Genomic DNA, 27,073 nt, shown 5'->3' on the forward strand with positions numbered 1-27,073 from the left:
GAGAGAGAAGGCAGGAAGGCAGGAAGGAAGAGGAAGAAAAGAAAGAACCAAACTTAGAAAAAGAGATCAGACTCTTGGTTACCAGAGGTGGAAGGGAGGTGGACAAGGAATTAGAGGAAGACGATCAAAAGGTTCAAACTCACAGTTGTAAGATAAAGAAGTCCCAGGGATGTAATACACAGCATGAGGACTATAGCCAACACTGCTGCACAGTATATAGGAAAGTTAAGAGAATAAATCCTCAGAGTTCCCATCAGAAAAGATTCTTTCCCTTTCTTTTTCTCTTTATTATATCTATGTGCAAAAATGAATTTAGCTGAACCTACCATACTCATTACTCCACAATACGCGTAAGCCAAATTGTCATGCTGTACGTCATAATTTTTTTAAAGATTTTATTTATTTATAAATAAAAAGAGAAAGAGAGGCAGAGATACAGGCAGAGGGAGAAGCAGGCTCCATGCAGGGAGCCCGATGTGGGACTCGATCCCAGGACCCCGGGATCACGCCCTGAGCTGGAGGCAGTCACTCAACCACTGAGCCACCCAGGTTCCCCATATAGCATTAATTATACAGTGATGTGTATCAACTGTCTCTCAATAAAACTGGGGGAGGGGGGGGAATGGGAAAAAACTTAAGAAGAAAGTTTGGGGTTCCAAACTCATGGACATCTGAAAGATGAGAAAGTCTCCTTCGACATGGCACGGTGGATTACATCCACCCTAAAGGAAACGTCGTCAGCAAATTCGATCGGCGAACTGGTAAACCCTGTTGGAGGAAAAGAAAGCAGCACAGGCCCACACGTGTTCTGAGGCACGAAGCCAAAGCTCAGGACTCAACTCCCAAGATGGAAAAAAGTCGTAGTAACTCAAAAGCCACCACATATTGCTGAGACTCCCAAGAGGAGTCCATCGACATAGGGTGGCCCGAGCTCCCCTCCTCTGAAATGCCAGAGTTGACAGGAGAGGGTATCTATCTTATATTTGGGGAAAAGGGCCCTCGGCCATCCAGCTTCATGGTCCCTATTCACAAGTCCTGCTTCCATGTGTGTTCTATGTCAGGCACTGAGCAAGAGCATTTACAGACTTTGCGTCTGGTACGCCCCGTAAACCATGGGATATAAATACAACCACCCTCACTTTAACCTGGCAAAGAGGAGGAGGCTCAAGAAGTCAAGTGACCACCTGGCATCCTCCCAGGGAGACTCAGGCAGTTGGCTGGCACTCATGGAAACTCACCCAGGCTTCCTCCAAAAGCCTCCAGGACCAGCCCTGCAGCCTCCACTCAACACCCTCCGATCCGACAATGCCCCCCTGGAGCCTATTTGGTGTAAGACACAAGTCTGACCCTCTCCTTTGCCTCTTCAGACTCTTCGCAGACTCCCCTCTTCCTGCCAAAGTAAAAACCACCCTCTTCCTCAGCTCCCATCACCCAATAGTCCGGCCACACCAGGGCTTCTGCCTCCTGCCCCCTCGCTCACCCTCCTCCCCATCCGCCTAGTCCCATCCCAGAGCCACCTCCACACCCCCAGCGGCCCTCCTCCACCTCCCATCTCCACCCAGCTACCCCAGGCAGGGCTGGGTCCCCTCTGAGGTGCCCTGGGCCCCTGGGCCCAGCGCTCAGTCGGCCGCCTGCCTGCCTCCTCCCTCAGGCCGGGAGCCAGGCCAGTTCACCCGGCACGGGGCCTGGCCCGGAAGAGAGCCCTGGAAAGCACTGGGAACGGGCGGGGTGGCAGGAGAGGTCTCCCTGCGGTGTCCTGGTCACTCAACACGCTCAAAGCCCGGGCCCAGGGCCAGCGCTGCCCGGCCTCCCCGGCCTCCCCGAGGGACAATCGCCCGGACCAGCGGCCACATCCCTTCCTCTGCGGCTCGCAGGCTCCCGGCCTCTTCATTCTTCTCTGGGCGGCTCCACCAGGATAGAGAGGTCGAGAGCACCAGGTCCGAGAAATGAGGCCCGGGAGCCACGGCGCGGGACGGGAGTGCCCCCCGCACAGGGCCACCTGTCCTCCCGGTGGTCGGGGCCATCGCAAAGCTCCGCGGCCCGCCAGCCGCCCGGGCTCAAAGGACGGCACAGGGCCCAGAAATACCTGGAAATTCTAACAGCTGCTTTTAGTTTCCAGAGATTTTGAGGCCTCTTTCTCTTTGTTTTTCCCCTAAACCAGTTACAATTAGCATTGAGGGATGTAATTACGTTGTTAGTCTAATTGCCTGTTTGAAGCAGGATCTACGGGGGTTTAATGGAAGATGTGAGGGGGAGGGCAGATAAAATAAAAAGTCGGGAGAATCACAGAAGAGCTGGGCCATGTGACTCTCCTCCCAGGTAGAGGCAAGGCCTGAACTGCGTCAGAGGCCAGGGAATTGCCTCCTGCGCCAACGGCCTCGCCCGACGGGCGGGGAACCAGGCTACCAGGCGGCGCGACTTCACTGGAAATTGATTTTGGAGACGCTGACCTAATTAATCAGGAAACGATCTTAGAAAGGCCCTCGGAAGCGGAGCCCTTGCACTATTACTGTCAGTGACACACTTACACACCGGCGGGCAGGATCCTCCCGGGTGGAGCAAGCGCGGTGGCCGCTGCCAGGGCTGGGCGGTGCGGAGCCAGACACCTGCCCGTCGCTGGGGGACAGTGGCCGGGGGTGCGGGGCGCAGCACAGGCCTCTGGGTCCCGGGGACACAATTCGGAGGGACGGTGGCTCTCGCTTCAGGGAATGAGGCCGACTGAGAGGTAGTGAGCGCAACAACAGGGGCATTCGAGTGGGACGATCTCGAGGTGAGGATGCCCAAGAAGCTGCCCCGAGGGAGAACCAAACACCTCGGAGAGGCTCTATAAACAGCTCCCGTCCCCAGGCCGCAGAGGCCAAGGGGTATGGAGGAGAGAAAAGCTCTCCTCACATCAGAGGACACCTCCTGCCTTCCAGCACTAACCCCTTGCGTGGGTCCGCCACCCCGAAGACCCAGCCCCTCTATCTGGGTGGCAGTGGAAATGTTCCTTCTCTAATTGCTTTTTTCCAAATACGGGCAGCAATTTGCAGCAACCAGAAGCTACTTCCATATGGTATCAGTGAAGCTCCAACGCATGCGTCAAGAGCAAGGCCATCTCATGGGCAATTAGGGCCACCACGATGGCCTTGCTGTGCCAGGGCCTTCTCCTCCGCCATCGCATTCAATACCCATTCAAGCCCAACACCTGGCCTGGGGACCGAGGAGCCTGCATTCAAGCCTGATCTCTGCCACTGTCAAGTTCAGAAAACAGGCAGAGGTCCATGGCCCCACGGTCCTTCAGGTGCCCACCCCGGGGAGGAGGGAGGAAGGGGATCACCTCATAGCAAACCCCCAATTCCAAAATGTAGGAAAGCAGGATGCTTCCCTACCAAGCTGGGAAGCGCAGAGAGAATAACTTCACCAGACAGGACTGACCCCGTGTATGCGCCTTCTAAAGCTGCTGCCCCCCAGGACGCCTGGGTGGCTCAGTGGTTGAGCATCTGCCTTTGGATCAGGTAATGATCCTGGGGTTCTGGGATCAAGCCCCATATCAAGTTCCCTGTGGGGAGCCTGCTTCTCCCTCTGCCTGTGTCTCCGCCTCTCTCTGTGTCTCTCATGAGTAAACAAAATATTTTAAATAAAATAAAAATAAAGCTGTTGTCCCTGTAACTACCACAGTGTAGTCGACTCCCAGCTGCCCACCCAGCTCCTGGCACAATTTTTGGTGGGCACCAAAATTATGTGGACGGATAAATGGCCAGAGTGGACACTCAAATGGCCACTACCATGTGCATCTGTGATGCAACGACACGTGTCCTTTTAATCCTGGAAGCTTGGGTCTGAAACATCTCAGTTTCAGGGTCAGAGGGCCTCCAGATTCCTTCCAGAACTTTCCGAGTCCCACAGCCACCCACCTCCTCCGATCTGACAATGGCATAGCTGTGAGGCCTGGGTGCCCTCAGCAATTCTCTTTAAGAGTGAGGCGCGAAGGGATCCCTGGGTGGCGCAGCGGTTTGGCGCCTGCCTTTGGCCCAGGGCGCAATCCTGGAGACCCGGGATCAAATCCCACGTCAGGCTCCCGGTGCATGGAGCCTGCTTCTCCCTCTGCCTGTGTCTCTGCCTCTCTCTCTGTGGCTATCATAAATAAATAAAATTTTTTTAAAAAAAAAAGAGTGAAGCGCGAAGATTTGGGTTTCTAGGCAAAGATGGGACACTCAGATGCCACGGGGTTGGGTAAGGCAGCCTCCCATACCGCGCCTTCTGACTAGCTTGTGCCTGCACGCAAACTGTCATACTCCACATCTCAGGGCTGCCTGGGAGAAATGAGTTCTACCAGTTTTCTGCATTTTCCCCATTCAGGGTTGACAATGGCCATGGAGTGTGCTTGAGGCCCTCAGTACAAAGGGAACGAAAATTCCACTGCGCCATTTATGAGGCTGCACTGCACATATGACCCAGAGCAGAAAGACTCATTGAAATCCAATAAAGATGAGGGGCGGGGGGAGGCTCCTCTGTTCCTGGAGGCCCACAGCATCTCCTTCCACACAATCTGCTTGGCTCTGCCATCGACTGAGGGGAAAACAAGCTGCCATTCTGATGCTCTTTGTCAAGAGCAACAAGATGGCAACTAAGGGGACTTCCTGGCCTCGCCCTTCTCCCCCACATTCCTCGAGGCCTTCAATTTAAAGGCCTTCAAAAGTCTGAGGCAGCTGTGGGTTTCTTGGAAGGGAGTAGCGGGGAGTAAAAGTGTATTTATAATAAAACATAAAAATAGAGCCGTGGCACTTTTTTTTTTTTTCCTAAAGGAGACAATCACTGGCTGTTTCCACGTTCTAACAGGCCGGGAGACCTCATACCTGCTCCGGAGCCTCCACATCAAGGCTGGTTCCAGCCAGAGAGAGCAGCCAGGGAGATATGGAAGGCCCAAATCAGGTCTCCTGAGGGCCTGACCCTGAGCTTGGGAACATAAGTCAGAAATCTCAATTCAGTCTGGCAAGTGGCCATGGGAATTGGAAGGTTCTAGAAGGAGTCTATGCATCAAGCCCTGTGCTGGACTTGACGGATACGTCAAAGGAATTTGCTATCTAGGAGGGCTTAGGTGATGTCACAGGGAAGTCACACAGATACCGTGAGTACAGTATAATCACGTGTACCACCAGGATGCTCAGCAGCTGGTACAGTATCTTACACACATCACCTCTTTTAATCCTTACAGTAATGCTGTGGGGTAGGTGTGCTATACCTCAACTGTCCAGATGGAGCTTCTTGTTCAAGCAGAGGACCCAGGTTCAAACCCAGCTCGGATTCCCAAATTCCCTGGACGATCCCGACCAACCAGTGACCAACGGCGGAGAAGGATTCCCTAAAAGGCCCCAAGGCAGATTCTTTCTCGGGAGAGCCAAATGGGCATGAGCTTGCTCCTCCCTCCCTTCCTACCACAGAGCTGCCCTGAGCCCCACCTCTGAAGCGGGCACTCCATCCACATGCTCTGAGGAAGAGAGGTGTAGAAAACAGCAGGCCTCCACTTGGAAGGACAGAGGAGGGACGCCACCAAGGAAATCCTCAGCACAAAACAAAGACTGGAGAACCACAGCCAGGCAGGAGGAGGCAGGGCTGAAGTGGGGGAGGCCCACAGCTGGAAACAAGTGGCTCTTGGCCATAAAGCCTGGCGTGCAGACAGGAGCCCAGGAAGGTCCCCTGGATAACCTACCACCGGGCTCCCCTTTGGTTCTGCAAATACAGGTGACTGTAAGGACGTGAGACCCCCAGGCTGCACACTGCCCACTGACACAGCACATAAGCACATACTCCACCCACTTGCCTCCACCACACCCCTGCCACGGGTATATTCACACCCACTCCAGAGAGGAGGGAATGAAGCTCACTTATCCTCACTCCTTGGCCTGTAATCGGTAGAGATGTGAGGGGCCCTGACGACGATTAACATCCCAGCCTGCCCCCACCTCGCTTAAGTAATTACACACCGGGTCAGGTCTGCAGGCCCTCCCTGTAGGTACCGCGTCTGCAATCAGGGGAATGAAGGTGGGGCATCTTGAAGGAGCGAAGGGCTGTCTGCCTCTGTGAACTCACATGAAATCCCAGGACTCCCTGTTTCCTTGGAAAACAGTTTCTAGACTTGTCACCTATAAATTGCCTGAATCTTTTTTTTTTTAAGAAGGTTTCCCCTACTTCACTAATTGCTTTCGCTGCCTTTTGCTCCATAAATTTAATTAACCTGCTATGTGACCTTGGGTTAGGCAAGCCACCACCTCTCTTCAAACTCAGTTTCCTTCTCCGTAAATGAGAGTGGGAATCTCTCAGAGCCCTGACAGCTCAACCATTCTGTGACCGGGCTTGGGCTAAGCACGTGACCTTGACGTTCCTGGCTGCTGTGGCCTGGAGCTTCTCGGGGCGCCTGGACCATCTTGCTCTGAACTGCACCTGGCCCTGAGTCAGTGGTGTGAGCTCTCAGGCCCTGCATTATTCTAGATGAAAAGACAGGACGGCCTAACTTTGGCAAAGTCCCCTCTGTCCCTGAAGGACCCCCAAAGCTCAAATTTGCCTCTAACATTTCAGCGGCGCTGCCAGTCCCTGGGTGTAGGAGAAACTCCAGATCAGGGGCTGGATCAAGAGCATAAGCGTGAGGCTGAAATTGTAATAATAATAACTGACATTTATATCACGCCTTTCATCCCCAAATCCCAAATTAATTAACTTTTTACGAGACATTTTTAAACTAGTGCCATTTAATAAAATTCTATTAGGAGAAGTCTTTTTTTTTCCCCCAGCCCTATATTTTTATTAACAGCCACCAAAAATATAATTTACAGCCAACCTAAAGCCAGTCAAGAGAGAGACAGAGAGTGGCTCATTCTGCTGGTAAGAAAGCAGGGGATCTAGTACAGGCCACAGGGCTGACCCCCTGACCTCACTGTTAGGGGTCTAGGTCCTCTGGGGGAGGCGGGGGATGGTGACTCTACAAGACTCAATCTCAGCCTGTACCATTCATCTCATATTTATTGATCATCTATATTCTGCAGCCATTCTAGGAGCTGCTGTGCATAAATCAAGCAAACAAAGCACTCTGGTCCGTGCATTCTTGGGGCACACAACCTGACGAGGTAGAGAATCGTGAAACAGTATCTCACTGGTAACCAGGTAATTGTAATTGTGCTAGGTGTTAAGGAGAGAGACCCTGCTCTTCTCTCCGCTCCTGACAGCATCCAGCAGGGAAACACAACCTAGCCTGGAGTTATGAGCCTGGGGGTCAGGAAAGACCTCCCTGAACAATGGATATTTAACTGAAAAAGTAGCTTGGTATGAGCTAGGCAAAATGAGGGGGAGGAGGAAGGTAGAGGGAGGGAGCACAATCCAGGCAATGGGAACAGGATGTGTGAGCGCTCACAGGCTGGAGGGTGTGTGGCATGTCTGAGGAAGGAAAAGAAGGCCAGTCTGTGGGGTGGAGGGAAGCAGGGAGGGTGCGAGGTGGGATCGGAGAGGTAAGGCCGGTGCAACCCATCCCCAGGAGAATGGAGCGCTGAGCAAGGCTCCAGCAGAGGAGATACATGATCAAATGTGTCCTTTTAAATAATTGGGTCACAGCTGACCTGTATATCTTTTGTCTGTACAATATCACCTTCTCACGTGCACCTGTTATATATCTACGCTGTCCAATACGCTTGCCACCAGCCGCATAGGACTGCTGAGCATATGAGACGTGGCTAATCCAAAGTGAGATACGCTGTGCGTGGACAATACACACCAATTTTTGAACACTTCATGCGAAATTTTTTAAAGAAGTATGTGGGATTAACAGGAATTTTTACACTGGCTACATGTCGAAATGACCAACACACTGGAAATTCCAGGTTTGATAACACATTAATTTCCCCTGTTTGTTTTTCCTTTTTTTTTTTTTTTTATGTTGCTACTAGAAAATTTAAGGTTACATAGGTAGCTTATATTCTACTTCTGTTGGACATCTCTGGGTTACATATTTAAGAACAAAGGATTTTTTAAAATATTTTATTTATTTATTCATGAGAGGCACAGAGAGAGAGAGAGAGAGAGAGAGAGAGAGAGAGGCAGAGACACAGGCAGAGGGAGAGAAGCAGGCTCCATGCAGGGAACCCGATGTAGGACTCGATCCCAGGATCCCAGGGTCACACCCTGGGCTGAAGGCGGCGCTAAACCGCTGAGCCACCTGGGCTACCAAGAACAAAGGATTTAAAATAAAATATTTATTCCTCTACTTCGGAGGGAAGATAAGCATTCACAACCACTGTAGCTAGGTTAAGCCCAAGAGCGTATTTCTCTGGTTCTGGGCTCCATTCTCCAACAAACCAGAAGAGGAGGGTGGAAAGGGTAGGATTTCCATATAGGATCGGAACCGTGTAGGGTAGGAGCAGGGGCAAGAGGAGGCCAAAGTTCTAAGAAGCAAAACAGCCCCAACTATCAACATCACATTCCCCATCCAAACTTAGTTAAGGGAGCGGGGGAGAGGAAGAAAACCTAAAAACCCCAAATTCTTTTGACTCCCACTCCCTGTGTCATAATAAAGTGAGGTGAGGGGAAGATCAAGGTTCTCCAGAGTCACCTGGACTCTGGAGAATTCAGGGCCCACCTCCCTTTCTCAACACTGGCAATGGATGGGACAGTCAAGGTCAGGTCAGGGGGGCCTACTAGGTCCCTCTTTATCCTCTAAACAGGTTTCACAAACTAGTGGCCTTGGAATGGCTTTTTGGGAGGGGTTTCACAGCATTTAAAAAGTTTTTTTCAATTAGTTGCCATAATTTGAAATTTAGAAAATTTTACATAAAACTCCTCTGGAAAAGGAAAAAAAAAAATCAGACGATCTGGCCTACGCTGGGCCTATGTTCAGATATGGCCACAACCAGTTGTAGCTGAGTGGCAATAGCTCCCGAGAGACGGAATACAGGGGCTCCCAGTCCTGCTGCACGTAGTGCCACACCCTGACCAGATGTACCTGCATTCTCGCCCTAATTGAGCTGCTAAGCATATCACACACATGCTTTGGAACCTTTGTACGTGCAGTAACTGGTGTCCAGAACACCCTTCCCTCTCACAGCCATGGTTAGTTAGGTCCTTAACCGCCACTGTTCTTCTGGCCTCAGGCTCTCCTGAACCTTCTCATTCTCCCAGGGTGGGTGCAGAGTCTGCACTTACCATACACTACTCAATAATTCGTGCCCATCCTGCTTCCTCCACTGGACACCAAGCCATTTGAGGGCAAGGATCATATACCACTTTGCTCTCCTGTCCCATCGGCGCCAGGCAGGAAAGATGCTCAAGAATGTTTGCTTGGCGAACTGTGCCAAGAGAAGAGAAAACATGTTGGAAATCACACCCTCCCCTTGTCTCCTCCCCAGCCGAATGTCTTCTGGTGAGGTTTCCAAATACGGCTGGGACAGTCATCAAACCTGGTGAAACCGACCTAGAACACCACTCTAAATAAATTACACTTTCACCAATTACCTTAGAGGCCAAAAAAGTCATTAGAAGTCGAAAATTATATGGAATTTGGAGTGACTTTGAACCCATGTAACCACCCTAAATAGCTCTTTCTGTTGAGCAAACAAGAATTTCTTGATTGCCCTTTTTGAAGTTGCCAGAGCCCTGTCTGTTGCTATTAAAATGAAGTTTCACAATGGTCCTAAACCAGTTCTTCCCGTTTTCTTGAAAGAACAGACTGTCATTCAGCCACAAATAAAATCTTTTATAAAACAGCAAATGCAAGGGGACATGCCCAGTGAGGTGAGAAGCAATCATTTTTCCACATCAGAAAAATGGAGCACTGATTCACCAGCCACCCTGGGAGCCTTTCCGGAGCAACTACTGTGTGCGAGACCTAGGGATACACAGGTGAGTACGGTCAGAGGAGACTTCAGAGGGCATGGAGATCATGCCCAAGGACATCTAACTCTTCAGGTACTCCACCAATACAAACACAGGTGGGCAAGTGTGCAGTCCATTCTCTTCTTTAGCAAATGAAAGGCTTTTGGAGCCCCTGGATCCTGTCATCAACTAAGTGACGTCAATCAGGAAGACAAAATACAACAGAAAAGAGAAGAGAATTAAGATTCAGGAATGAGAAGTGACCTCCCAAGCCATTCCTCTGTGTGAAATTTAAAAGAGGGGTGGGGGTGGGGGCACCTGGGTGGCTCAGTGTTTGAGCATCTGCCTTTGGTTCAGGGCGTGATCCCGGGGTCCTCGGATCCAATCCTGCATCAGGCCCCCCAAAGGGAGCCTGCTTCTCCCTCTGCCTGTGTGTGTCTGCTCCTCTCTCTGTCTCTCTCATGAATAAATAAAATCATAAATAAATAAATAAATAAATAAATAAATAAATAAATAAATAATAAATAAATAAATAATTTAAAAAGGGGGAGGGACACCTGTACCTAAAAACTTCTCAATCCCCATCATCCTGAGTAGGGAGAATGAGATTCAGAGGTGGTCCTATCTTGTCTCTCTTCGTCCCACTCAAGAGCCCACTGCTTCCTCATCTCTGTTCCTCCAAGGGTTATGGACAGAGAAGCTCCCATTGCCAACTACTTACTCCAACCAGACACTGTGGTATGTGTTCTCCTAGCTGCCTACTTCATCTCCCAGACACCCCACGTGGTAGGAGCCGTTCTCATCTGCCTCTTCCAGATGGCTTGGAGAAGGTCGACCAGCCATCCAGCTGCATGCGCATCCCAAGCAATCTGGTCTCTGTGGCCTCAGTGGACCCCCAAACACTGACCCGATATTCACTCATCTCTCCGGAGCCAAGAACAGAACAGAAATAAAGGCTAGAGTTTTCAGAGCACAAGATCTGAGTGCTGAGGAGGAGAAATGAAACAAGACACCTTAGATGCACCCGGATCACAATTCCCCAGCTCCAAGAAACAAAGGGGAACCCTAAATGCTTCCACAAAGGGGAAAAGCACGGATAGAGCAACGAGGCTGTCTAGCCATTATACTGCTCATCTGCAAGGGCCAGAAAAATGCAGAAGCTACAAGGCTCTCAGAAAAAAGGCTCTGGACCTAGAACCCAACTGCAAACCAACCCATCATTCAGGTGTGAGGAACAGCAAGGACCTCTTCCGAGATGCAAACGTTCTGTGCCACCCCATCACCTTTCCTGGAAAACATTACGGAAAATGAATCCAAAAAAGACGACCTCAGAGAGAATTTAAAAAGGAAGAGAAAGAAACAAAACAAACAGAGAACATAGAGCTGTGAAGCTCAGGCAGCTCTTACGAAATACCCAAAAATACAATGTGTATTTTCTTAAGCTGGAAATAAAATTCCATATCATATCAACCAAGAACAGCTTATGGAGAGAGGATAAGGAACATGTAAGTGCATCTAAGGGCCAAATATTTGGGGAAGGAGGGGTAAGAATGGGGGCGGGGGAGGGGTTCAACGGTAATTACAGATACTAATTAATTCCTGGCCAAGCTTAAATGTTTGTTAAAAACTTGAGCATAAGAAATGAGAAATAAGGTCATGACTTCTAAATCAAAGGGGGGGGGCAAGCAGCCAAAATAGGGATTAAAAAATAGAAATAAGGAAAAGGGGTAACTAAAGAAAACTCTGGCAATCCAACAAAGAAGGAAAAAACATGATGGAAAACCAAACGCAAAATAAGGTGGCAGAAAGAAGTTGAAACTTTGGGGCTCCGGGGTGGCTTAGTCAGTTAAAGTGTCTGCCTTCAGCTCCAGTCATAATCTCAAGGCCCTGGGTTCAAGTCCCACACAGGGCTCCCTGCTCAGCAGAAAGTCTGCTTCTCCTTCTCCCTCTGCTCCTCCCCACTGCTTGTGCTCTCTCTCAAATAAATAAAAGAAGCTGAAACTTAAACAGGCAATCACAATAAATACAGGTGGTATGTAAATCCCCCCCATTAAAAACCAGAGTATCACAAATGGGGGGGGGGGACAGGGGGGACAGGACGCAGGGTAGGCCAGGGGCTGAAACAGAAAGACCCAGAAAGGCTAAGAACATAAGGGAAGAAGATGTAAGATGTTACCAATGAGGAAGGAGGGCACTGGACACACAGGAGCTCTTTGTATTGATCTATAACTCTGCTCCTCATGAAGTCTTAAATTGTTTCAAAACGAAGTTTTTTTCCTTTTTTAAAAAGATTTTATTTATTTATTTGACAGAGGGGAGGAGCAGAGAGAGAGGGAAAGAGAGATGCTCAAGCAGACTCCACACTGAGCACCGCGCCTGACACAGGGCTCGATCCCAAGACCCTGAGACCATGACCTGAGCTTAACCAACTAAGCCACCCAGATGGCCCTGAAGAGAAACATTTTCAAAAAACAAGAAATTCACAAAATGACACCAGGCATATGTCAATAAAAAGCAGAAATGGCAGGGTGCCTGCGAGACTCAGTAAAGTGTCTGCTGTAGGCTCAGGTCATGATCTCAGAGTCCTGGGATTGAGCCCTGCACCAGGCTTCTGGCTCAGAGAGTCGGCTTCTCCCTGTGTCTGCCCCTCCCCACGAGTCATGCACGCACTCTCTCAAATAGATACAATCTTAAAAAAAAAAAAAAAAAGGCAGAAATGGCAACAGACTCCAAGAAAAGAAAAGAGAAAGAATTACAAAGGACACAAAGGTTTTAATGGATATAAAATTCAACCAGCAAAAGGATTTGCAGTAATGACCTATCACATAGCCATAAAATACACAGAGTAAAAACTGCTCAAAATACAAAGAAAAATGGAAAAAACAATTGGTTATAACAGGAGATTGCAGCATACTTCCCCAAAATGGACAGCTCATGAGGATTAAAAAAAAAGGGGGGGGGGGCAACAAAGGACTTAAAAAACACAATCAGCCAATTTGATATATTTTTATATGTAGTTATAAGATAATGCACATCTTTTCAAAAACCCATGGAACTACTATAAACTGATCACGTGGTTGGCCACAAAGAAAACCTCAATAATTTTTTTAAATTAGAAATTACACAGGCCATATTCTCTGACCACGAAGCAATAAAACTAAAAATTAAACAGAAAGAGCCACAAAAAGTTTAACCACTTGGAAATGTAACCCAAAGGTTATTTAGAGTAGTATTTTTTTTAAGAAATTAAAACAAACTGCAGACTGTTTAAAAAATGAACAATGAGAGCACTATATAGCAAAACCCATGGGATCCTTCCAAAGCAGTCACTCAAAAAAGAAAGGAAGAAGAAAAAAAACAAAATAAACCAAAAGTAGATGAGCAAAAATAATTAGAAGCTAAAGAAATAGAAAACAAAAGACCAGATAATAAAAGCAAGAGCAAGTCCTTTGAAAATACTAATAAAATAGCTAACCCTACCCCTCCACACCCAAGCGTCCAGCCAAGAAAATTAAAAATAAATTTAGAGTATAAAGAAATAAGAATAGTGTAACTACAGAATCAGGAGATCGGGACAGAGGGAAGAAGGGAGAAAGGAATACTTTATATATTTTAAATTTTATGTTTATCTATTCTTAATGAATACAGATCAGTCTCTAAATAATAAAAATTACTCAAAATTGACTCAAGAGGAAATAGAAAACCTGAACAGATCAATAATCAGAAAGAAATTTGAATTATAAAGGTACTGGGAATATTCAAATAATTTTACTGACAAACTATACCAAATCCTCAATAAAGAGATTACATCTATGTTTTCTAAATTGTTGGGGGGAAGGGAGCATTTCAGTGCTTGCTACAGAACCAACATATTGTCCTATTAAAACTGGGTAAGTATTAAAAGATAGAAAATCGTGGATAAATCGTACATAAAGATAGATGCAAAATTCCTACATAAATGTTAACATAAGAGATGGCACTAAATTACAAAAGTAATCAACTCTAAAAATAAACCTCAACCTACATCTTCTGGGCAGTGTCAGATAAAAGAAAAAACTAATATAATTCACTACAAATTTTTTAAAGCCTCTGTAAAGGGTTCTCTCTCAAAACCCCTCCTCAATCTTAACATAATGCTAGAGCTATCCCAATTAAAGTTAGAATGATCAAGAATGCTCAATTCACTCTATATCACTCAAAATTACTCTGGAGACCCTAGTCAATGTAGAAAAAATAAACAAGTAGAATTCCTGGAAAGGAAGAGACAAACCTGCTATTCTTGCAGATATGATGGTCTACATAAAAAAATCCAAGAGGATCAACTGAAAAACTATTAAAACAAGAGAGAACTGAGCCAAATAACCAGATATAGGATAAATATTCACATCAATGGCTTTCCTATACACCAAAAATAATCAGGAAATATAATGGAAGGAAGAATCCCATTCCCGTGAGCAACACAAGTCGTAAAACACCAAGAAGCAAACCTATTACAGTTTGAAGGTCTAGTAACTGAAACAGCCGGGGAAATGGCACAGAATTAAGTAAACTGGTCAATTTAAAACAATAAGGCGTCCAGAGGCAGACCCAACGTATATCTGAGAATTCAGAAAATTGTAAATGTGTCATTTTGCATCAGCGGGAAAAGCACAGACCATTCAATAAGTAACAGCGCCTTGTGATCTGATGCACTGAGAAGGCCAGAGCATCAATTCTGCGTATTCCTGCAAAATATACTTAACCTGAACACAGTAATAAGGAAACATCAGACAGACCCAAACTGAGGGTCATTCTATAAAATAACTGGTCTACACTCAAAAAAAAAAAAAGGGGAAAAAAAGTCAAGGTCATAAAAGACAAAGACTGAAGAACTAATTCAGATACTAAAAAGAAAGAACAAGTGAATGCAGCCAGTGATACTGGATTTTCTCTTATAAAGAATGTTATTGGGACAGATGATGAATCAGGAATAAGGTTTGTAGATGTGCTGATAGTATTCATCAGTGTGAAGCTCCTGATTCTGACCACTGCACCATGGTTATATAAATGAATGTCCTTATTTTTAGGAAATACATTCAGAAGTATTTAGGAGTAAAGGAAGAACTGCATACCTGCGATTTTGTCTCAAATGGTTTAGGAAAGGAATTACACAGAAAGCAAGGTCTCTCTATACAACTAAGAAGAGTGTTGCTGGGGGCAGGAAAAGAGAAAGGGAATGTGGAAAATGTTATCATGTGGGGAATCAGGGTGAAAGTGATATAGGAATTCTTTGTACTATTCTTACAACTTTTCTGTAAGCCTGCAATTATGTCAAAATAAGTTTTTAAAAAGGAAAATGTGAGTTCCAAGATCCCTTGGGACAGTTGTGGTTTCATCCACATATAGCGTTATTAGAAAACATGTCTTCGAATCATAAACACCAAATTCTGGACTGCTGCTACCTTTGGAGAGGGAGGACACTGAGCCTGAGGCAGGGGGTTTCAACTCACTGTAAAGTTTTATTAAATAAAATCAGATGTGGCAAAAAAGGAATAAATAAAGTTTGTAAATAAGAGTCAGACACCTGGAAAAATACACAAAAACAAATGCCAGATGGATTAAATGGCTACGGAGGAAAGAAAAACACTGAAAAAATACTAAATAAATATGAAAGAATTTTTTAAATAATATTAGAATGGAGAGGTATTTCGAAACATCTTCAGAAAACAGAAAGTAAAACAATGACAAAAAATAATATTTACCAATATGCCAGGTTCTGTTCCAAATATTTTATGCACATATCATCTCAAGTGATCCTTAAAACAACCCAGTGATAATAAAGGTTCTATTACTCCTAGTACATAGGTGACGTTCAGCAAGAACCTTTGGTCCCAGACCCAAGGACGAGTCTTGGGTCCCAGACTCCAAGTTCTGCACCAATCCCATCCTTCTTTGCTGCTCACAGCAGAAAGTCCCCTGCTCTTTGAAATTTCCCCAGAGTAAACTGAGAAAATAATCCAGAAGCAGCCAGATTCTGGAAGGTTCTAGAAGATTCCCATTTGCTTTCAATAAAGACTACTCATTAAAAAAAAATCTCTTTTTTTTTTGTGACACCATCATAGACATCTCACTTATTTTATTTATTTCTCACATCATCATGAAATGGGTTTCTCTCTTTTTTTTAAGATTTTATTTATTCACGAGAGACCCAGAGAGAGAGAGAGGCCGAGACAAAGGCAGAGGGAGAAGCAGGCTCCATGCAGGGAGCCTGATGTGGCATTTGATCCCAGGACTCCAGGATCACGCCCTGGGCCAAAGGCAGGCGCTAAACCACTGAGCCACCCAGGGATCCCCTGAAGTAGCTTTCTCCATACCTATTTTCAAGTTGAGATAACAGAAGCTTAGATCCCAGGAGTGAGTTACTCAAGGCACCAGTTAGGCCAGGCAGAGCTGGGATTTGAACCCAGAGCCTGCATCATCTTTTCTATTGCCTACTCAATGGGCCAGGCTCTCCGAGAAGGTTCCTCCGGAGAACAAGAAAGGTCCCGCTCTGTGATTTCAAGGCAACACCCTCCTCACCTGGGATGTTGGAAGACCAGGCCCAATCTATTTTGGCTGCAGCTGATGGGCCTCCAGGTAACGGCATGCACAGATCTGCAAGTAAGCACCAATCTGACCCGCTAAGCAAACATTTGTTGAGCAGCTATGATGTGCCAGGACCTGGGGACACCGTGGGGAATAAGAGAAATTTCGCCCCATCCTCAAAGAGCTTACAGTCCAGAGAACTGAATATCCAGCCCTCACTGGTAAGGACGAAACCAATCAAGACTGACCGGGGGAGGTGGGGAGAGACATGCTTGGGTGGCTCAGTGGCTGAGCATCTGCCTTTGGCTCAGGTCATGATCCCAGGGTCCTGGGATCAAGTCCCATATCATGTTCCCTGTGGGGAGCCTGCTTCTCCCTCTGCCTGTGTCTCTGCCTCTCTCTCTCTCTTTCACTCTGTGTCTCTCATGAATAAATAAATAAAATCTTAAAAAAAAAAAAAAAACTGGGGACAGGGGGAGAAGGGGCTTCACAGAGGCCCTCACGTCCCTTCTTTTCTCAGAAGCAAGAGAGGCCCAGAAAAAACTGTTTTGTTCAAAGGTCACACAGCCAGGGAGTAGAGCTCAAATTTAAGGTTTCCAACGCCAGTCCTGGGGCAGTGCTCCTTCTCTGGGGTGAAAGAACACAGACGTGCTCAGGGCCCAGCACTGGGTGTTTCCAGGGCCGGGGAGAGAGCACGCGGTGCCCGTGTCCCTGTGAATAATTCTCATCCCAGCGCGGCCTCCTAGGAAGCTGGCTGCAGCCTCAAGGGAACCTGGCCAGAGGGCACTGGCTGCGGCCTCTCCTGGACCTGCCCCTCGACTGGGGGGCTCCCACCTGAGCTCCTAAGTTGGCACACTCGACCTTGCCTGGCCACAGGGATGGAGATGGCTCCATTAGCGAACGTCGCGCAGTTGGCCATAGTGTGGTCTGGGGGGAAGGGTCCATCTGCTTCCACCGGGGCAGTAGCCTGAAAGGTCAGAGCAGCCACCACGAGTCTCTCCGTCCCTAGGCCTGAGCCACAAAGCAGCTTCCCAGCAGCCAGGGGAGCTGGCCACAGCCCCACACCGGCCACAGGGCCTCCGGCTGGGCCACCCGCGCTCCCTGTCATCCCTGGCCAGCCGACCGGCCTGGCGGCCATTCATGAAATCGTCAGGCCCTGGGTCTAGGGCCGACCGGGCCTGCACCTGGGGAGGGCCCGGCCCAGCCGCGGGAGCCCCGTTCTCCGTCCCAGGCTGCCACAGCTCCTCCCCAAGCTGCCGTGGCAAACGAGCTTATAAAGCATAAAGGGCTGTACAAGTAGGATAGCCGGGAGGCCCCGGCGTCCCCCGCTCCCGCCAGGGCCAGCGGGTCTTCACGCCCAAGGGCTCCCCGGCTCCTCCCGTCTGCCCGGAGCACACACGCACGCACAGCTCAGGCGTGAACGTGACCCGGCCCGTATCCCGATCCTCTCTTCGCTGTGCCCAGACGGCGCTTAACCAGCAGGTCAGAAGGCACGTGACCAAAAGGAGGTGTCCCCCTCCGAGGGCCCCTGGGAGGCTGAGTCATCCTCGCCATCCCAGCTGGGGGACGTCTCCGCAAATCCCCCTTCCCCCGTAAGGATGGTCCTGCTCGGTGAGAGGCTGCCAGGCTCTGGGTCCTCCGCACGCCGCCCACTGACCCACTGAGCCCGCGGTCGGGGAGGCTGGGCCCCTGCTGTGCTCACCGGGGAAGCCGGGGGAGCCTGGGGTGCGCTTCCTGGGCCCGCGGGCGCTCCCCGCCACCTGCGGAGCAGGCTGAAGCACGAGGCCCAGATGGCCTCCCCCGCGGACGCCGCACGCTCAAGAGGCCAGCCTCCGGCTCGCTGGCCTCCCCCCACCGGGAAGCCTGGTCTTAGCTTTCGTGGCAACAGCAACGGCTCCTGGGACTCTGGCCACTCGGTCCCTTAATCTCCTTTCCGCCAGTGGCCTTCCTGCCTCCTCCCCACCACCAGGTCCCCCACCCAGTCCCCCATCACACCTGCACCCTGCCCTCGCCAATGACACACCACCCCCACCCACCTCGACCCCATCCCCAGCGCCCCAGCACCTTCCACCGTGCCCGCCCCAGGCTCCAACCTGGCACCCGAGCCCCCTCCCTCCCACCACCCCCCACTGCTATCCTAGCCCAGCTAAGACCAGACCCGTCCCCATCACCCCCCACCTTGGTGGCAGCTGTCAACTCCCCAGCTCCATCACCCTTTTACTAAAACCCTGGCAAAACCTCAAGTCAACTCCTTGCCCACCTCGTGCCGGAGGAACATACGCAGCCGCGCGGATGGTCTCACTTTAAATTTATGACCACAAACCTCAAGTGGGTCCTTAGGACAGCCTAACCCTCCTCGACTCGCCCTCCTCGATGGGTATTTGAGACTTTCCCCTTTCTCCTCAAACCTCAAACAACCTGCTCTCGGCTGACAGCTACTTTCCCTGAGAAAAGAAAAGCGAACAGAAGAAAGGAACTTACCCCCCCACACACACACATGCAGACACCAGATCCAACAGGCTACCCGGCCGGATGGAGGAGTCCTCCTCCTGCAGGTCACACTGCCCGGTGCCCCCCCTGACCCGAGCCAATGCCCCGCTAGGGCACCAGGCGCCACCCCCCCTCCCAGCTGAGGTCACCACTCCGGCAAACCCCTCCTCTCCCCTACACAACATCACTCCCCTCCTCCGCTGGGTCCTTCCCACGGCAACACCACCAGCACCAGGGCCAGGGCCTCGTCCACACCTGTCCACGCAGGAGGTCCCCTCCCGGCCCCCATTCTCCTGATTCCACTCTGCTCCAGGTGGCCACCCCTGTCCCCCAACAGTACAGATGTCACTCTCCCCAAGGTCATCAGCCACCCACTCTCTTGTTGCCAAACCCACAGACAACCCTCCAATCTCACCTTGGCCTCGGCCAGCATGCTTGACCTCTCCTTCCTTCCTGAAGCTCCCTCTTCCTGGCTTTGAGGACTCCTCACCTCCTGGTTCCCTCCCACCTCAGCCCTATCTCCTGGCTGGGTCTCTGGTCTCTTCCTGAGCCAGAGGCTCATACTGGGACCCCTCCGGACCCACACGCACATCCTAGGTGACCGCAGCAAGGCCCAGAGCTGAATGCCATCTATAAAGCCACTGCCCTCACATGTTCAAGCCTGGCCACGGCTGGCCTCTGATATCCAACTTCCTACTTATCTCAGGGGCATCTTACACTTGGCATGTGTAAAGGTTCCCATTTCCCATCCACCCCACCAGCACCCACTCCTCCCTGAGCCTCCGCCCATCCGGCAAAGGTGCCGCGGATCACCAGGGCTCCAGCTGCATCTGGGCCGCTGCAGCCCGGACTCATCCCGCCTTCCCTCAACTCTCCATCCAACTCAAGCGTAGGTCCCCCTTGGCTGTGACGCTGAGGCTCACCTCACATCTGATCCCTTCTCCATCTCTCCTTCCCCTTCCGGGCGCTCTCCTCCCACCCAGCATCACCTCTCCTCTTCTCTGGACTGCCCCAACCAGCTGTTTGATTTTTCTCCTTATACCAGCCAGGATCCTTTTAAAATGTCAATCAGTTCCTGTCAATATCCCTGCTCAAAACCTTCTAAAACCCACCCTCTTTACGGCACCCTCCAAGACCCCCCAGGATCTGACTCTGCCTCTTCTCACTTTGCAGCACCCTACTCCATCCAGCCACCACGACCTTTTACTATGCCCCCAACACACCGAGTCCATTCCTACCTACCTCAGGGCCTTTGCTCTCACTGTTCCCTCTGCCTAAAATGCCTTTCCCAGGCACCTGGGTGGCTCAGGCGGTTAAGCACCTGCCTTCGACTTGGGTCATGATTTAGGGTCCTGGGGCTCTCTGCTCAGCAGGGAGCCTGCTTCTCTCTCTGCCTCTCCCCCCCCCCAACCCCATTCATGCATGCACACTCTCGTTCAAATACATAAATAAAATCTTTTTAAAAAATTAAATTAACTACATGCCTTTCCCTTTCCCCACCATGCAGAAGATGGTTTCCTCATTTTATTCAAGCCTCTGTTTGCCAGTGGCCCTTCCTGACTCCCAATCTCAAAAAGCCCTCCACCCCATTCCCTGCATTTTACCACTATATCCCAACCGTGTTTCCTTTCTCTTCACGGCACTTGACATTACCTAAATTCCATCACTTATCTAGTTGCTCAGTCTCTGTGAAGGCAGGGGCCTTGTCTTACTCACTACTGTATTCCCAATGCCCACAACAGTTCCTGGCCCAAAGTAGGCAATCTATAAATATGTGTTGAAGAAATGAATCCACAAATGAACGAATCAATCACTACACTAACTAGCTTTCCATCTGCTAGAGAGCAGAAAACAGCACGGTCCAATAGAAATGTCATGTGGATCCTGTACATGACTTTAAATCTTCTAGTAGCCTCATTTTAAAAAGTGAATTTAATTTTACTAATATATTTTTTATTTAACACGACATATCCAAAAGGTTGTTTCAACATATAAACATTGAAAGAGGGGCACCTGGGCAGCTCAGGCAGTTGAGCATCTGCCTTCAGCTCAGGTCATCAACCCGGGGTCCTGGGATCAAGGCCCTCATCCGACTCCCTGCTCAGTGGGGAGCCTGCTTCTCCCTCTCCCTCTGCCTGCTGCTCCACCTGCTTGTGCTCGCTCGCACACTCTCTCTCACAAATAAATTTTTTTAATCTTTAAAAATAAATAAATACATACCGAAAGAATGACTAATGACATATTTTACTCCTTCCTACCAAGTCTTTGATATCTGGTGTGTATTTTACTCTTACAGTATGTCTGCATTTGGACTAGCCATGGTTCAAGGGCTCAACAGCCACATGTGGCGAGTGGCTATTGTACCAGCCAGCACAGATCTAAAACATGAATCTGATCAGGCCACTCCTGAACCCGAAACTCTGCCCTGACACCTCACCGCTCTCAGGATACAGTCCCAACTCTTCCACTAGGCATGAAAAGCCTCCAATGACCCGCCCGCTGAGCTCTCAACAACCCCTGTACTGAGAACACCCTCAGATCTCTGGAAGTGCCAACTGCTCACTCGCTTCTGAGCCTTCTGCCTCAAAGGCTCCCTTCCTATTCATCTGAAGACCTCCTACACAACCTTCAACACCCCTTCAGCCAGCACGCCTTCACGGATACCCTAAGCTTAGGAGCAGCACCCTCCTCTATGCTCCCAAACTGGCTGTCTCCACAAACTGTGTGTCCTCAAGTGCAGGGACCATCTTGGTCATCTGAGCTGAGCACAGATGCTCTGTAATTACTTGCTGAATTAATGACTAAAGAAAGTTCCCTTCCCTCCCCATCAGGTCATAACCCATCCCCACTTCTTGCACTCGCTCTCTCGCTCTGTCTCCCTGCCCTTACTTACCAAACAAAATCAGAGCCTGTCTGATCCCAACTGTTCTGCTCAGTCCTGTTCCCAACTCTGTTCCCAACTCTGCAACCTTCCTTCTTCCTTCTAAATCCAATCATTTCCTTGAATTTCATCCTAAGAGAGCAAAATTCCATACCTCCCCCCAGGATTCTGATTTGGGGGGAAATGACGAATACGCATTTTTATGTAAAATATATGCATGTGCTTATCTGGCTTTTCCTTCCCTTCCCCACTCCTAAGAGGGCTACAATCCAGGCAAGGGAACTAATTTTATGTGAAAACTGATCCTGCCAGGTCATTACCAGTCCTGAACCCAGGGAGGTGGTAGTTCGGAGGCATGCCAGTCACCGCTGCTGCCCACAGGGGTGCCACCAATGTCACAAGAGAAGGACGACAGGTCTGAGCAAGGAAGGAAAGGCCTCAGAGCCTTCTCTTCTTTGCCAACACTTTCTTGTCAAGCTTTGATGGGCAGAAATGCAGACATATTCCTGCACTCGCTAACTCACTCGACAAACACTAATGAGCATTTCTTCTTCGCAGGCACAATGCCAGGTACTGGGAAACAGGATGAAAACTACACCTGAGTTTGTTTCCCTAAAATGGTAATAATTTCTTGTCCATTTAAGGACCAGTCTGCTCCTTTGGAACAGGAAGAGAAAGAAAAAGAAGAGAAAGAAGAGAAGAGAAGAGAAGAGAAGAGAAGAGAAGAGAAGAGAAGAGAAGAGAAGGATCCCCCTGAACCTACAGCCCACCACGAGATTCAGTGCATGTCCAAAATTAGCAATTTTGAAGGAATCTGCAAATAGTAGAATTGAGATAATGATTTAAACTAACTGTAGTTCTAAATGTATAAAACTTTTTATGAGCAAGCAAAACATGCACAATGCTTTTCCTGTCCCTAAATAAGCAATATTCTATTTAAGAAAATAAACAGAAGATAACCATGACATATATTTCGGTCCCCCCCCCCCCCGCCAAACTTTGTTTTCCAAAAGGAACCCAAGTTTTGGCTTCAGAACCAAAAGAAATGGATAACACTGGGTGTCCTGTGCAAACAATGCTGCATGAATGAAGACCCCTGGTTTTACCCACCCTGGGAGCATGCTGCTCTCCTCACAACACGTGGAAGCCCCGTAAGCCGGGCCTGGTATCAGAGGAAATGCTTTTTTTAAAACACACTCATCCTGGGAATAAAAGTCCAAGATAAACACCCTCTGGGTCACTGGTTATTCATTTGCCCTCACATGACTGCCATTCCCACCGTTCCTACGAGAAGGCCATTTTATTAGTTAACCGCATCAACAAAGACAAAGCTGGCATCTGGAAATACTCCCATAAAACACAAACTCATTACAGAATCGCTCCCTCATGTCTGGTGAAGCATCAACTCAGGGTGGTGTAATTCTCTGAAGAACACAGAATGCTGGAAAAGCTTTCACCTGCACCCCCTCCCCACTGGACAGCTGGAAAAACTGAGGCCCAGGGAGCACCGCTTTGACCTGAATGCTTTGACCTGAATGCAAGACACCTCTCTGTCCCCCAGACAGAAGGGGACAGGTGGGAGGAAGGAGTACCACAAACCAGAGTGTGACCAGTCCAGCCGGGCCAGGCAGGGCCAAGGGAGAAGGGAGAAGGCAGCAGCATGCATGAGGATAAGCCCAGACTCTGGCTGCATGCCCACCGCCTAGAGAACGGGAAGGACGTCAAGGCCCCCCAGCATCATCAGGAAAGAAGAGACACCAAAACCCATCAGGTGAGGCCTTCCAGTTTCAGCCCTCACATGCAAAAGAGCACAGAAATCACCACTCCAGCCCACATAACCAGGAAAGAGCTGAACAAACTGAAAATCAACTCTTCTTTCATTGGAGAGCTGTGGTCACAGAGCACACCACCTCTCTGAAACATGAACAAATGCAGAGAAAGAGAGATTACTGAGGACCAGGGCAGAGAAAGCGGTGCTAATAAGCTAGTGATGGGTAGGAACGCTTACACTGTAACTGCCCAGGTGCTAGAAGCTTGGCATGGACTAGCCTGAGAATTAGACCTCCCTGGGAACCCAGTCTTAGGGGACTTTGTGGGAAAATTCAGCAAGCTTGGGCTTCAGGACGGGGGGTGGGTAAGAGGGAGAAGGAAAAGGAACCAGTTTGAAATAGCACAGAGCTTTCTGATCTCCAGAACAAAATCCTGTCCTCGAGAACGAACACTTTACTTATAGGCTTATCGGGCCTGGGGGAGAAATAACTGGACGCCGGCCCCTAAAGCCTTCCCTGTCTCACATAAAGGGGAAAAAAAGGGGGAGAAGGCTCAGAAATGCTTCCCTAAGTCACATCCCAGGGACTCAGGCCCACTGAAAAACCCTGAGATGTAATCATAAGCGCTCAGACCAATTCCCCTCCCTGGTAGCCTACCCTGATGCTGGAAGGACTAGAGCCTAACAACAGCGTATTACAGCTGACAGTGGCCTGACACAGATTCTATTTAAGAAGGAGATACCAGGGAAACCCAAAGACAACAGGAGAATGGAGTGACCAGGCAAGGAGGAAGGTGAAGCCCATCCCCTCCGCCCTCAACTCCAACACCTACTGGCATAGCTGCTTAATATATGTTAAATGTGGACCGGTAACTTAACAGCCACAGAAACACGATGCTTCACAATAAAATCCTCACAGCCTCAGTTCCCTTACTGACCTCATGTCTGGCTTTCAACAAAAAATTACAAGGCATGTTAAAAGGCAAGAAAAAAAAACCCCACACAGTCTGGAAAGACGAAGCAAGCATCACAACCAGACACAGATTTTTGGGATATGACTTAAAATTAACTCTGATTAATCTATTAGGGGCCCTAATGGAAAAATCAGACAACATGCAAGAACAGATGTATAGCATATGCGAGAGATGGAAACTCTAAGGAAAGAAAAACAAAACTAAAATGCTAGAGGGCACCTGGGTGGCTCAGCAGCTGAACATCTGTCTTCGGCTTAGGTTGTGATCCCCAGGTCCTGGGATCAAGTCCCACATCGGGCTCCCTGCAGGGAGCCTGCTTCTCCCTCTTCCTTTGTCTCTGTCTCTCTCTGTGTGTCTCTCATGAATAAATAATTAAAATCTTAAATATGAAGCAAAAGAAACGAAGAATGCTCTTGATGGGCTCCTCAGCAGACTTACCACAGCTGTTAGAAGCCAGGTCAAAAGAAGGACCCAGATATACAAATAGATTGAAGAATGAGAGGATACAAACTTCTGGTTTCCACTTCAACATGCAAAGAGCATGGACGTCATCACTCCCATCCTCACAACCAGAAACCTGCTGGACAAACCGAAAATCAACAATCTGTATTTGGTCCATCAGAGAACTGAGGTCATAGAGCCAACCGACCACTGCCCCCAATACTGGGCAGACAGGTGAATGAGGAGAATGGCCATGAGCTGAAGGCACCATTGGAGACAGTCACTGGGAGGAAGACTTAGGACAATAGCTGGAGATGGAGCTTGAGTGAATAAAAGCCTCTGGGTGTCCAACTCTTTCTTCAGTTTTACCTCTGGGAGCTTCATCAGGTTCTCAGAGTTTTACAATGGAAGAATTATCTCCCCCTGGTTCCAGTGGTCGGGGTGGGGGTGGGGGGACAGAAGTAGAAATTTTTAAATGCACCCAGAGTATTCTGTTCAACAAAGGCCGACCCACCCTCATGGGAAACTATTAACCAAAGTCTAAAACCAAAAGGGGAAAACAAAATCTGAGAAGTACTTATTAAGGTCACAGTACAAAGGCATAGGCCCACTAAACGACTCAGCACTGATCATCAAATCTAAATTACTTCTCTGACACCAGCGACTACAGAAAATGCTAACATAGCCTAACTCCTAGCCAGAGAAACATAAAGCCTTGAATGAAAATGCTGATTACCTCAGTTCCTATTAGTAAATGTATCATCTCTGGCTTTCAAATCTCACTAGAAGGCAAGGTAAAAGGCAAACACCACACAGTCTGAAGAGATGCAGCAGCATCACAACCAGACTCCAGTATAACCAGATTTTGGAATTACCAAACCAGAAATTTAAAATAACTATAATATGCTAATGGAAAAGGTGGACAAGATGCAAAAATCTGGGATCCCTGGGTGGCTCAGCGGTTTGGCGCTTGCCTTCCGCCCGAGGCATGATCCTGGAGTCCCGGGATCAAGTCCCACATCGGGTTCCTTGGGTGGAGCCTGCTTCTCCCTCTATGTCTATGCTTCTCTCTCTCTGAGGCTTTCATGAATAAATAAAGTCCTAAAAAAAAAAAAAACCTTTAAAAAAAAAGATGCAAAAATCTATGTGATGGTAATGTAAGCAGAGGGATGGAAATGCTACAGTTACAAAAGGTATAAACAATTATAAAAAGTATAACACATGCCTAATGGGAATACCAGAAAGAAGAGGGAGAAAAGAAAAAAGGAACAGAAGAAATATCTTAAGTAATAATGGGTAAGAATTTTCCAAAATTCATGACAGGCACCAAACCACAGATCCAGGAAGCTCAGAGAGCACCAAATAGAATAACAGAAAGAAAGCTGTTATTTAAGCTGCAGAAAAACCAAAGGCAAAGAGGAAATCTTGAAAAAGCCAGAGGGGGAAACAAACATTTAGCCTATTGAAGAACAAGGATAAGAATTACATTAGATTTCTCTTCTAAAACCATGCAAGCAAAAAGAGAATGGAGTAAAATACTTGATGCATTTGAAGAAAAACACCCGACCTGGAAATCTATATCTAATCATAGTATCCTTCAAAAATGAAGGAGAAATAAATATGAGGTTGGAGGGAACTGGCTACTGGTAGACCTGCCCTGCAAGAAATGTTAAAAGACCTTCAGAAAGAAGAATTATTATTTAGGTCAGAAATTCGACATATATATGGAAATGAACACCCCTGGGGATAGAACAAATAAAATAAAATGCAATACTCTACATTATTCGTAATTCACTTAATAGATAACAGCATATCCAAAATGATAGCAACAATATACTAGATGATCGGAGCTTACAGGTAACAAAATGAACAACAGCAATGTTACAAGGAAGGAGAGGAAGCAATTGAAAATATTTCTGTTACAAGGTATCTGCGCTACCTGTGAAGCAGTAGAATGTTATCTGAAAGTGGATTAATTGTAAATGTATATTGCAAAGCCAAGGACAATCACTAAAAGAAAATTTTAAAGAATTGAGATGCTGGGGCACCTGGGTGGTTCAGTTGGTTAAGCAAGAAGAAATCATGATCTTGGGTTCTAGAATCAAGCCCCACATCAGG

At 48.2% G+C, this 27,073-nt stretch overlaps 1 protein-coding gene across 4 annotated transcripts in view; it reads right to left on the reverse strand.

Moving 5' to 3' along the window:
* Nucleotides 1–27,073, reverse strand: part of ZNF618 (zinc finger protein 618) — a 181,651-nt gene that overhangs the window by 99,723 nt on the left and 54,855 nt on the right. For 2 of the 4 annotated variants that reach the window (XM_055302652.1, XM_055302653.1), the window contains exon 1: nt 2,087–2,136. The exons of 1 other annotated variant lie outside the window; for it this stretch is intronic. Coding sequence is in view for 1 of the 3 variants with exons in the window: in XM_055302648.1 (XP_055158623.1) it covers nt 9,169–9,171 (3 nt within the window). In the remaining 2 variants the exon portion in view is untranslated. Of the gene's footprint in view, nt 1–2,086; nt 2,137–9,168; nt 9,191–27,073 lie in introns of those variants that run through there. One more of the 4 variants, XM_055302648.1, reaches the window with a different exon arrangement.

Source organism: Nyctereutes procyonoides, unplaced genomic scaffold (assembly GCF_905146905.1).
Source record: "Nyctereutes procyonoides isolate TBG_1078 unplaced genomic scaffold, NYPRO_anot_genome, whole genome shotgun sequence".
In the NCBI taxonomy this organism is placed as follows: Eukaryota; Metazoa; Chordata; class Mammalia; order Carnivora; family Canidae; genus Nyctereutes; species Nyctereutes procyonoides.